The sequence below is a fragment of the Neodiprion virginianus genome, chromosome 1 (genome assembly GCF_021901495.1).
Source record: "Neodiprion virginianus isolate iyNeoVirg1 chromosome 1, iyNeoVirg1.1, whole genome shotgun sequence".
Taxonomy (NCBI): Eukaryota; Metazoa; Arthropoda; class Insecta; order Hymenoptera; family Diprionidae; genus Neodiprion; species Neodiprion virginianus.
The window spans coordinates 6,739,833-6,752,802 of NC_060877.1; the positions used below are offsets into that span (position 1 = coordinate 6,739,833).

Consider the following 12,970-nt stretch of genomic DNA (forward strand, 5'->3'; position numbering starts at 1 on the left):
ATTCAAACCGGAGTGGCCAGAGGCATGATCGTACATTAATAATAAATATATAACTCGTTTATAGCTCGTGGAAATTGTAATAACTGTGGCTTGTGAATATGTTTTGCATTATATGTATACCTAAACTATATATAGATATACGTATACACGTAATATGAATTGTTACGACCTCGTGTTCATTATTCATCCTGATCGCGCAATCGTGCGACGTCTTATCACGTCATTTTTACATCGATTACGCACTCATTCGTGATTAATCTACCAAATCGCTGATTAAAATGACCGGAATTCGATCGTAATTATTGATATAAATTTTATTAGCAAAAGTGTGTATGTTTTGCATTGTTTGTATTCAACGACGTCGTGAATATACACGATATAATGGGATCAGAAATGGACACGCGAGGCATACGTACAAGTGTGTTACGTAATGAATTTTTGTGCCGAGTGACCGTAGATTTAAGAATTTAACCAAACTTTCGTCGTCTTTTGCAAAAAACAAAAAAAAAAAAGTAACAAAGAAAGTAAAATAAAATAAAAATAAGCCCGCTTCGGTCAGTCGTTCGGTCGATTTATTTGCTAGATGAAACGCGTTCACCCGGTGCTGTATGTACAATCTTTAGGAATAGAGGATCATTTTGAGGAATTGGATTACGCAACAGACGCGGAAGAAGCTTACGGCAGAATGCCGAACAATTCGCGATCGCGGAAGAACCGTAGAAACAGGAACCGTAAACGGTACCAAACGTTGACCGGGGGGAAATGCACCTCGGACATCGAAGCCTCCTCGGATGTCGCTCCGCCTACGCACGAAACAATTATCGACGAAAAGCCCGCCGGTGATGATGAATCGGAAGTCGCGACGGTGAACGGCAGGTCGACGCCGGAAAACGTCGACTCGGAGAAGGATGACGTCGTTTACGAAAACTTGAATTTCTCTGTGAAGAAGCCGAAGAATCGGTGCCGAATTGAGAAACGATCGCTGGACACCGGGACCAGGATATGCGAGATCACCACCATCAGGAACACGCCCTGCGAGGCCAAGGTCGACCACATTCCCGGCGTCGGGATCCTCGAAACGGGAATAACGAAGGGCGTCGAGCCCGTCATGACCGTCGTCGAGCCGATCGAACCGCTCTCCTCGGCGGTAACGTCGAAGGTTAACACCCTTGGTGAGCGCAACTTCGCTCTGGCCCTACTAGCGAAGAACAACAGCCTCGACATTCACGAGGTCAGCGACAGCGACATCGAGCCCGACAACAGCAGGGTCGTAGTGATAGAGGCGGAATCCGACGTCGAGAAGGAACCGGTCGGTGAGATTGTCCAGATCGAAAATATACCGGAAGTGAAAACGGTGGACGGTGTCGAGGAGCATATGAGCCTCGAGAAGTATTACGACGGTCTGAAACAGGATGCGGAAGGTGTTGAGACACCGGCACCGCTTACCGCCGAGGAGGAGGAACTCCTTAAGCCTGAACCACCGATGTCGAAGGACGTCGAGGAGAAGCTGAGGTCCTTTATCGAGGGTCTGAATCTACCCTCGTCGCCGGAAGAGGCCAGGGACGAGTGTCAGCTTGCCGAGGATGAGAAAACGACGGCGGAAAGCAAGGCTGCGAAGAAGGCGAGGAAGAGGGCGATCCTGGAATCCTATTTCGCTCAGACCCAGGCAGCGAACAGGTTCCTCGGTATTATACAGGAGGAGGGTGAAAAATTGTCGGAAGACGACGAGCAGCACATCAGAGACTTCATTAACGAGGAGATAAGCAAGTACAGGCGAGAGGAACGCAGGCAGAGGGAAAATATTGAGGAATTTCGGGAGGGTCAGACCAGGGTGAAGATCGAAGCTCCTGAGATCGTCTTTCTCAATGACGGTCCAGACTCTCCGACGGCTAAGGAGAGCGACAACGTCTACGAGAACGTCGAATTCAAGCGACCGGAAATCGTCAAGGTTACCGCTACCGTTAGGGAATTGCCGGTCGTAGAGGACCTGAAGAATCCCGCGCAAAAGTCCCCGACCTTTACGACCTCTGGTAATCATGTAAACGACCCCGACGTCGAAACCAGGCGAGCACCGAACCCCCCCAAGAGATCGTCGAGTTTTAACAGCGAGCCGGAAGCGGCTCCTCAGCGGCCACCAACTCCGCCGGAAGTCGATTACCCGGAGAATCTACCGGCGGTTCCGCCGCTGCCGGTCAGCGTTGATTCCGCGCCGAAAGTACCGCCGATACCACCGGCCCGGAGGAAAAGTGTACACTTTGCCGAAGAGAACGAGACGATCGTCATCCCGGAACGACCTCCCGTGCCGAAATCGCGGGATAACGACGACGGGCATTCCCAGGATTGCATCGCCGACTCGATATACGAAAACGTTAACTTAACGCGGAGCACCTGCGGCCTGCAGTTGAGAACGGGTAAAAACAAGGTGCGGGTATGCCAGTCGAACGTCAAGACGGAGCAGAATACCGTCGACTTCATAAAGACGCTGCTGACGGTTCTTACGCAGCGGAACACGACTTATCAGGATGTGCAGGGGTTCCTTGAGGGGTTCGATCTCGGGGTGCTGCCGAAGAATATAAGGGACATTATCGACGAGCTTATGGAACCCAGTTCAAGGGCGTCGAGCGAGAGCGATTGCAACGAGGCGACGCGAAACTCCGAGAATGTTGTTGTTACTCAGCGGTCTGACGGCGGTGACGCCACCCCCGAAACGGCGCATGAGCGAGGTGACGGAATTCCTAAGGTATTGCCAAACTCGTGTCATTCGACGTTGAAGGAGAACGGCGAACGTTCGTCGGGTGAAAGTCATTCGTATGCGGACGGTGGTCGGGCGGAGGAAGTCGGTAACGGAGTCGCGGAATCGGGGGGCGAGTTTGAGGGAGCTTTTTGCGGTGAAGAAGGTGGAAAAAAACCGCATACAGTAACGACGGATTGTATCGACGCGTCGGTGGATGCTGCCCGACTTGCGGCTAAGAATAACCTTCAGGCTGCAGAAGCGGCGCCGGATAAGCGTGGGAATAATAGTGAGGTACAGGAGTTTGAGACGGCTTTGTGCACCTCGAGCGCTCTTAGTCCTACCGAATTTCTTACTCAACAGGACTCGTCGAGCAGCACCGCTTCTCTGAGCACGGCTAAATACAACCCTGAAAGGTCATCGCTGACCGACATCAACTCCATACTTCGCGACGAGGAGAATCCGGAAGATCCTTCCAACAATTCACCTCAATTAAAGCGGAAGTTGAAGCTTCTCAAGGAGGACCTAGACCCCAAGGAAGTCGCGAAGAACGATCAGGACTCCCCGCAACCGATACCCTACTCTCCCGTCGAGGAGTTTTATCAGACGGATCGGTTTGGAAAGAACGTGGAAGAATCCGAAGGGTTAACGGACGCGAAACCTGATCTACTGAAGGACTTGTGTATCAGAAAAATCCTATCGCTACCGTACGGTGAACATATCATCAACGAGATAACACTTCCGAAATTCAATATATTCAAGAACTTACAGACCATTCACGACACCGTCAACGACGCGAAGGACGTAGATACGATTCCAAAGGTTCCCGAGGCACCGAAAACTGTCGAGGATCCGACGACCGAGGACATGGACAAGCGGAGACCGCGAAGTTGGATAGGAGTCCAAACCAGGGAGAACCCTCAGGTTTTCGTGTGTCTCTCGCCGTCCCAGCAGACGACGAAAGGCAGCCACGTCAGTGCCGATAACTTGCTTGACCTTCACAGAAAGTTTGTCGAACGTCGAAGCTATCACGAGGACGATAAGAGGGATGGAAAGAGTGCGAAGAGGCAAAGCGGCGTCGAGGTGCGCGGTGAAAACGAAACTGTTGGCTCGGCCTATGAGTCCGTGGGTGTGAATGACGGCAGGAATGGTGGTTGCTCGACGCGCTGGAGTGGGGATTGGCACATTCCGATGCCGGGCAATCGGCTGTTGGAAATTATAAAGGAAAACTCAGTTGCCGGTCCAGGAGCTCGTGGAAAAGAGACGATAGTGCCGAGGAACAGGGACGCGATATACAATTACTACGGTGCCAAGTGCAACGGGTCGGTCGCAGGTCACAAGAGTCCAGCATCGGGCACAGCAGCCAAGACAATGACGCGGGTTCCTTCTTTGGAAGAAAGTCAGGAGAGGCTGAGAGCAACGCGACTTTCCGATTGGCTAAACTTGGCGAGGCGAAACTCGGTCGATGATACGAATAACGCCCAGAAGATGAGTGGTAATTTATTAATAGAGGAATCCGCCAGGCGTAAACATGAAACCACTGATAATAAGCCCGTCTGCGTTGGCGGCGATCAGCGGGCAGTAAACAAGAACGCTGTTAACAACGCGCCACGTTCGTCCGAGGGGAATTTCAGCGGCTGTGAAAAGTCGGTTAATATCACCAGAGAGGAGCGGGTCGAACACAGAACGACGAGCAATGTGACCACGGTGAAAAGCTCCGAAACGACGAATCCGGGAACGGCGCGGAAGTCCGGAGTCGGAGACACGGTTCATCAGGTTAACAGTGCGCTGATCGAGAATGTAGACAAGCCGCGTGACCGGCCGATCACACCGTTCAGCAAGAACCCGATATCCTGCAACAGTGCCATCATCGACAAATCGGCGACGAACTTTGAGTTCGAGAGGAGGACGCCGGTACCGCGGAAAAACGACGCCAAGCAAAACGTGAACTCGGCACTGATAAACGACAAGCCGGAAGTACCGCCGAAGGTGAAGAGGACCGTTAACGTCGACCGATCCTGCATCGATACCACGAGTATATTTGACCAAAACCCACCGCGAAGTCACCTGGAGAAACGACGGCATCCGGAGGCAGACAAGGTGAAGAAACTTACCGCCATAGAGATCATGGACAACCTGAAGCAGCTTCAGTCTGACATGAAACGGCAGATGGACGATCGCCGGAGGTTCTCTCTGCCACAGGAATACTTCGACAGACAACTGAGCTACATCGAAGAGCTCGAGGATCAGCTCAAGAACGTTATCATCGCCGAGGAGGAGGAGCAGAAGGCGTTCGAGGAGGTGGTCCAGCAGGTGGACAGGATGAAGCCGAGACCACACAGCGTTATCGGCGGACCTTCGGTGAACTTGACCGATCGCCAGTCGGCTTCCGGTTCGGACTCGTGGATGTCCAGGGAACGTCTGGAGGATGAGAACGGTTACAGGCACAAGGACAGCTGGCACGAAGAGTCGAAGAACGTGACTCGGGACAAGTCGGAGTTCATGAAGAAAGACGGACGCGTTGAGGCCTCGAAGAAGACCTCCAATGAGAACGGGTGCAGGACCGAGGAAGAGTCGAGGAGCTCTGAGAGCAGGGAGGAGAGGTTCGTCCTGTCGAAGAGGTCGGGGAACGTGGTCGAGAGGGTCCAACCGCGGGTTCAGAACGCGGCGAAAACGGACCGGCCCAAATCCGCGATATCGGCGATACCGACGAGTGGTGAAAAGTTTCGGGAACAGATGTACAACGAGTACGTGAACAAGGTTCAGGAACGGGAGGAACGCAAGCAGCACAAAGTCGTCAAGTTAAGCTCCCATAAGGAGCTACCCAGGAGGGACGAGGAACGCGGGAATCGGGCCCGGGCCGGAAGCATAGAGAACGAGTTTATAGAACGGGCGAAAAATAGACTCGATAAATTTGGCATCAAGCTTGACGAGAGCGAATCCGAGGCCGAAGGTCACTTTGGCGAAGCTAGGGTCAGGGCCGATCAGACACCGAGCCGATACGTGATCGACGGTGACGAGGTTATCGATATCAAGAAGTTGCCTAAACATCTTCAGGAATTCTTGAGGCTAGCCTCCCAGGAGGATGCTGATGGTGAGTCCGTGTCGTGTGAGAGAGGATTGACGTTTGCTCTTTAGTGTTTCGCAGTTCGTTTACTGTTTTATCGTGTTTAAATATCACGTTCTGTTTAATCAAGCCCCCGTGCATAAGTACACCGTAGATTTATTTATTTCATTGAACGTTTAGCGCTCAGATTGTTTTTTCAACCTTGGTACCTACTAACGTACACTTATGTTTAGAATTTAACAACGGCTATTTTACTAGCGAGTTTCGTTAACAAATTGATACCTAATTTAGCGTAACGTCGATGTCTGTCTGTGTAACAACGTCTGTGAATCGTTGTGGCTCTTCGAATTTGTCAATCCGAATTCTACTCGACCTTAACCCTTTTACGGCAAAGCCTCTTTCTCGTTGAAAAAAATCATTTTTCTCAACACCTTCAAATATTTCTCAAACAAAATAGAGTTTTTCAAATCTCATACCTGCATAAATAATTTTTCAAATGAAACTATTCGGTGAAAACTTTCTTTAGAGTGCGTTACTATTTTTCAAATTATTTCAGGATTTTTATATTGAAATCGAAGAAGATATTTTAAAACATGGCAGTCAAAGGGTTGAAGTACTCGGAACTTGAAAAATACTCTTATACTCTTCTATTCCAAACTCACGAACCCCTTTCACACTCTAACCGAATGTACTGTGAGTGTAATTTTAAGTTTCGAGCTTCCGACCGGAAGCTCAGGACTGCAAGGAGCGAAAAGATTTACTCCGCCCTCTTGAGGATGCGAAGCATGCGTCTTGAGTTTCTTCTCCTAATTAATCCAGCATCAGCTTGCCGTTAATAAGCGTCTAATCACTTTTTCGGTACACGTGAACATTGTCTCGTCTCGTCGGCTAAGAATAAGACTAAAAATACTGTGTGGACTATTTATAAATTTCACGTATATTTTTGAACGTCTAGGCCACTCGCGGTAACCGCATAATAGGCAAGTTAAAGTATACGAGCTTAGGTGATGGCAAAGAAAGAAGAAGATGAATTGTAAGAAAGAGCAAAGAACGCAATTATATCCCGAACGTATAATTGCTACATAACGTGACGCTGCACTTTGCGCCAATTAAGTTTGCGGAAAAATCAACGACGCAGATACGGCGTCAAGTTTGTTTCGTTTTAGCATAAACTCGGTTTCCTTCATTCATATTATCCAGTATTAGGTATACACATACATCATGCATAAATATGTCATTCTTCAAAATTTTATTGTGTTTACATCTTCTAGCAGTAAAGAAGCTAAAGCTTTCTGCGTTTGAATTGCGCAACGAGTGTGAACTTTTTCACCGATGATATCATCGTAGCCAGGCAACTGCACTATTTTATTCACATATATAGCTGTGTGAAAAAAACTACAGTTACATATATATTTATGTATATTTCAGTTTATTTTCATGTAACTGTTGGTAATTTTAAAATTACCGCTGGTTTAGAATGCTGATTCATAACGCAGAGTTTTCGACTAAAATTAAACCTCTGTAGGTAGGGAAAAAAATAGGCCAACAAACCGACGTCACCGCAGACTCCGTATAACCAACGAAACGGCTACGATGCCGCCACCGTCGTCGTCGACGTCTTTCAATTCGGCTATTTCTGAGCGTTGCAACACCGACGTTGCAGACGTCGCGACGCAAACGATACGGCGTATCTAAGGCAAAAGACCGCCGGTGTCGATGTAAATTATATTACATGCACTCCGTACACCAGGAGTGTATCGATAAAGTTTTTGTTTCGATTCACAGTCGGTTTCTTCTTTTTGCGTCTATCGTCAGGCCGCCATTATCGCAAAACTGTCAGTTTCACGAATGTATAAAATTCGAACTATTCCGTCTCCACTTCACGCCATTCTATTCATTAATTATCGATAATTGACGACAGCAGATCATGTTACTAATTCGACTGACATGTACACAACTTTTTCATTATCCAGATAACCTCGTAGACTAGTTTTCTTGTTTTTTTTTGTTTTTTTCTTTTATACTATCCTCTAATTTTTTAGCCACTGCAAATCAACCGGCACTCGGTTGTAATTAACGACTAACATCACTAAGCAGATAATGCATGGCAGAGTTATTTATTATCGCATTATGGGCATGCTTTGTAGTTAACGAATGTGTGGCTATGGTATTGCAGCAGCTCGAGGAAAAGACAATGCGACTGACCTCCTGCACGAGATTGATAAGGCTTTGAAATTTGGAAAAGGATTCCTGCTTGGTGAAGGTGCGTTCGGATCGATCCATCTTGTAATAATTCGACGATCGATAATTTTCTGATTGTTCAATAAATAAAAATTAAATAAAATAAATAAATTAACGCAATTACCTGTAAGGTGATGATAAACAAGCGCGTTGTGCTTTCATCAAACCATAAATCATGTTTGCATCAGAAGAATTCAGGGAACATCAGAAAATTATCTAAACGAATTACAAGCTGAGAATTACAAAAGGTTACCACTTAAAATATTTACAGGTTTGTATATTGCGTGTCGTTTTAAAACAACTGTTTCGTTGTAACTTGGTTTGGCTTTTTACGATATCAAGTTGTTCTTGTTATTTTCTTCTTTTTTTTATTTTTACACTCTAGATACGCTTATCAGAAACGATACTGAACTTGCCGAATACATAACTCTATCAGTACATAACTGTTACCTAATGTTAAGCAATTAGTAAAACAAAAAAATAAATAAGGAAATAAAATATAAACAAGCGCAAAATCAGGAAGCGTTCTATTTTCGCTACCTACCTCAGCGAGAAACGTATATCTTATTGCATAGTATATAAACGACATATATTTACTCCGTATAGCTGCATGGCAGCCTGGCGTGCTCGAGTCATAAACACGAGACCATAACGCCACGTTGCATAATAATTTGTAGCAGGGGGGCTGATAACGCGATGCCTAGAAATCACGTACCGTTGACACACATATATATATATATATATATACATATACACGTAATATGTATGTATATTCATACATGTAATATACTTCTGAACTTGCAGAGGTTAAGGAAATCAAAGCACCGTTATAAAAATTTAACGTGAAATATTTTTTTTAAACACAGCTTCGGTGAATGGTGAGAAATGAAGATAAAATATCTAAAGAGTGATTCCTTTTAGCTGATCAATCAGGAGAGAGATGAATTTGTTTGATGAAATCAATCGAGTATACGGGTATTTCAAGGTCTGACTTTAAAAACTTCTCCTGCATTTTTGCCCCAGTTCGAGACACAGGAATATAAGCGAAATTGGTCCGGAAGTTTGGTCGGAAAGCTACTCCCTAAAAATGAGCGAGGTGGTTGGTTTTGGCTCCGGTTGTGGAAATCGGTGGGGTTCAAGACGCGCGGAACACGGTTGCGACGCCCAGTTCTCATCCATCGGTCGGTTCGGACGACGAACCAGCCTTTGCGATATGTTTTGAGCTTGCACAAGCGAGCCGACGTCGCGACGTGAACACGAAATTTCCTGGAAATTAGGCGTAATATTTTAGTAAATCTAAAAGTCGTGATACCATGTTGGAAAACAAAAGTGAGTGGTTGCTGTAAAGAATTATAGAAGAGGAAGAAAAAAAAAAGGAAAACAAAATCATCGTCGCAAACCTACGCTATCAATATTGCAAAAATTATTTCCAAAGTACTGTGAGAACGTTTTTTTATTCGGAAATGAGAAACAAAATTCGAAGCTCATTTTGACAATTATTGTCTCATTTTTTTGAATTTCACGAAGAAATAGAAATATTTCGTTGATTAATATACTTGATGTTCTAGCTCTTAAAGGATTGCAGTTTGTTAATTAAAATTAAATATTTATTAATTTTTGCACCACGTATTTGGTGATTTTTATTTATTATACAATGTAGGAAATTGGCGGGAAAAAAAAGATATGGAACTAGCGAAGAGTAAATAATTTACCATGAGAGCTGAGTAATTATATGCAAGAGTATGAAATTAATTTTGCAAATACACAACGGAACGGGCGGCTTCCGGTTAAATTGTAAATGCGGATCGTATTTCCCCGCGGAGTCTCCATCTGCGGCACCTGTTCGCTTTCGTATTCTAGGCTCGGAGATCTGGAACTCTGGCCAAATCTGATGACTAACGTAAGAAAACGAGCCTAGCAAAGCTCGCGTCTGAGCTGCGGCCCTCATCAGCTACGGTTCTATATTAATGAACACCAGAAAACAGCGGCGTGTTACAAACAGCAGCGGCGCTTTGCCTCCGGTCTTTACTAACCTTTTCCACTTCCTCTTTCATTTTTCTTTTCAACGTCTTGAAAGACCTCGACTCGCGTAGTCTTTCGGTTTATTCAAGTCCGCGGGAGCGATTTCGAAAGGAAAAACTGACACGGATTTTCTCTGAAATATCAGCTTCTTAAAATATCCGCAATAAGGGAGAAATTTCGGTGGTTTTTTTGCACGCCCTCAATTTTGGTTTTCCTCAAATCTACGGGGTTCAACAATTAACAATTGATTTCAACAAATAATCTGATAGCGAAACGCCCGATTTATGATTTGTGGGTCTACCGATTTCGCCAGACTCTATAATTTGAGATTAGAAATGTTTTGAGAAAAAATTTATTCGAAGAGCGCGATCTTCTGCATCTATTGTTTGGATTGAATAAATAAACGCGCTTTTCCACCGACTTGTTTTTACAACATCTCGTTTCGTTGCCTTGGAAATCTTTAAATAGGTACAGTAATCATATTCGCGCTTGTATATTGCGATACGATTATACATACGTGTGCCTAAAGAGAAAGAGAAAAACATACGTCGAAACGACGCCGATTCTGAGAGTTAAATATAAATTGCAGCCTACGTTGTGTTATAGTAGTAGGTTTTTTATTTTATTTTATTTTTTTTTATTTTATTTTTTTTTGTTTGTTAGTCGATTACGTGTAAAGAAAACTGCATTTTTTAAAGTGCTTATTTCGTCGTTACAGAAAACAACATGTTCGCACCTTCGTTTAAAGCGACTGCAACTAAACCAGGTAAATCCTGCGTACTTTGTGTTTTTTTTTTTTTTTCTTTTTTTTTTGAAGTGTGTCGATGTTGTTATTTTATGTACACATTATACGGCATATGCGTATAATACGATTTTTTATATTGCAACGCGTTGTATAGTCACGTGAACTTTGTGACGTCCTCGATGAATACTTTTTTTTTTGTATTAACATGCGACTTGAAAAAATATTTTTACACAACTCCACACTGAGACTTACAATGAATTTTACGTTTGCCGCCAATTTTTACTCTGGCAGAATAATTTTCAAACCTGATATATAATTCATTGTTATGGTACAAAAGTCACTGATTCGCGAAAATGTTCTGCTTGTGATTATTGAGACAAATCAGAAGAGCAACTTTGTTGTCAACAAATTACCGATTATTGGTTGTAAAACAATTTCAAACTTATCGTAGTCTGGATGGAGAAAGTTAAAGGAAATATTTTCTCCAGTTCTCTTCACGCTGAGAGACAGCAGCTGTGATTGTTGAAATCTTTCTTGACACGAATTAACCCACACCCTGTACCCTGCAGTGTGTAAAAGACGATGTTTCTAGAATGCATCAGTCCGAGTATAAGCTTGCATGTATATAAAAAAAGGGTAATAAAGTAAATGTAATCGAGTATAGAATTCGATATAAATGTTTGCCTTAACTAAGACACGGCTGTGACTGATTCGTAACTAATACTTACGGTCTTCCACTTTCAACGTAATTCTTGAATAAAATCTGAGATCTCGGGATTTGTAATTTTTCTGACTCCTGTTACAATCTTTTCCAAATTTCTTTCAATTATTTCTGTATCTAATATACAGTCTCTCGAATATCTTAAATACCGAGCAGTGTTTGTTTCGTCAGACATGCATGCAGGCACCATCTTTGTAAACATTGAAACATACCGCGACGTTCCCGGTGCACGTGTGAAAATATGTCTTCCGTTATTTCATCTACACGTATTTAACTCTGAAAACTTGAATTTTGTCATGGTTTGAAAGACGTTCGAGTCGAAATAAAAATTAACTAGCGTCACTCTGTGCCTCTTCCAAATCTATTGTACCGTTCGTCTTTTGTGTCTGCAAACTTTGGTGCTCGTCGATTGGTCCAACCAAATTTGCCAGTCTTCCAGCAGTGTAATTTGAACTTGTATCATTAACTGCATCCGTTTGCGTCTACTCTGCGCCAATACAGCTTCAGTCTTCTGGTTCAGTCACGTAACAGAAAAATTCAAATGTATATACCTACAGCTTGGTTAGTAAATGTGAGGTGGAATTACATAATTGTATTACTCTGGCCGGTTGTACATACCTATATATATGTGTAACCCTGATTTGGCAGGCGAGAGAAATACGAGTGTGGTGTGAGTCATTGAGTAGTTCTGTGCCAGGAAATCCCGACACTCGGTTATACCGCGGGTTTATTATACATACACGTAATTCATCACCGAGTGTGATTTTCTTTCTTTTCTTTTTTATTATCGTGCTTTTCCCGCTGTCCACCATTTATATCCCGCAGCTCGTGCTGTCATTTTTTCAAAACAGAATTCTCTCTCTCTCTCCCTGCCCCTAGGGGAATAACAATAAGAACCATGAACGAATTTCAGTGATAAATCAACGGCTAGCTACCGTAAGGTAAAAAAACAGAGAGAAAGCTTCGCCAAGCTCTTATTGAGCAATGCTTTGAACCCTCGCCAAGGGCGAATTATACCCCAGCTGAATCCTAAAAAATCTTGCCTCCTTTTGCTGACAGGAGTTTGGTCGCCCGGCAGCGAACCTCACAAGGAATCGAGCCCGGATCGTACCAAAGAAACCGACGCCACCTCGGGCAAGGATGCTTGCATACCTCCCGTATGGACTCCCAGCAGTGCAACGACCAGCCCCGTTGCTGAACGAAAGGAATTTCGCCCTGTACCCTTCGAGAGCCCCGTTTTAGGGCGAAAAAACAAACCTCAGTCTCAGGTGAGTTTTTAAAAATTTTTCTAATTCTTCTCGGATGATGCAGCCCTGCTTTAAGGTTTGACGAGACTCGTCTTCTTCTGCGTCGAAAGTTAGAAAACGAGAAAAAATGAAAAACGATGGTGAGCGAATAATTCGGTATTGGGCGCTTTCGGAACTTTTCAACCCCTAAATTCCC

General features: G+C 44.5%; 1 protein-coding gene across 5 annotated transcripts in view; it reads left to right on the forward strand.

Annotated features, from left to right (window-relative positions):
- The window catches only part of LOC124306238 (uncharacterized), an 87,617-nt gene that overhangs the window by 44,132 nt on the left and 30,515 nt on the right, over positions 1-12,970 (forward strand). For all 5 annotated transcript variants that reach the window (XM_046766695.1, XM_046766703.1, XM_046766723.1 and 2 more), the window contains 3 exons: positions 624-5,825; positions 10,780-10,827; positions 12,587-12,795. In XM_046766695.1, coding sequence (XP_046622651.1) covers positions 624-5,825; positions 10,780-10,827; positions 12,587-12,795 — 5,459 coding nt within the window. The remainder of the gene's footprint in view (positions 1-623; positions 5,826-10,779; positions 10,828-12,586; positions 12,796-12,970) is intronic.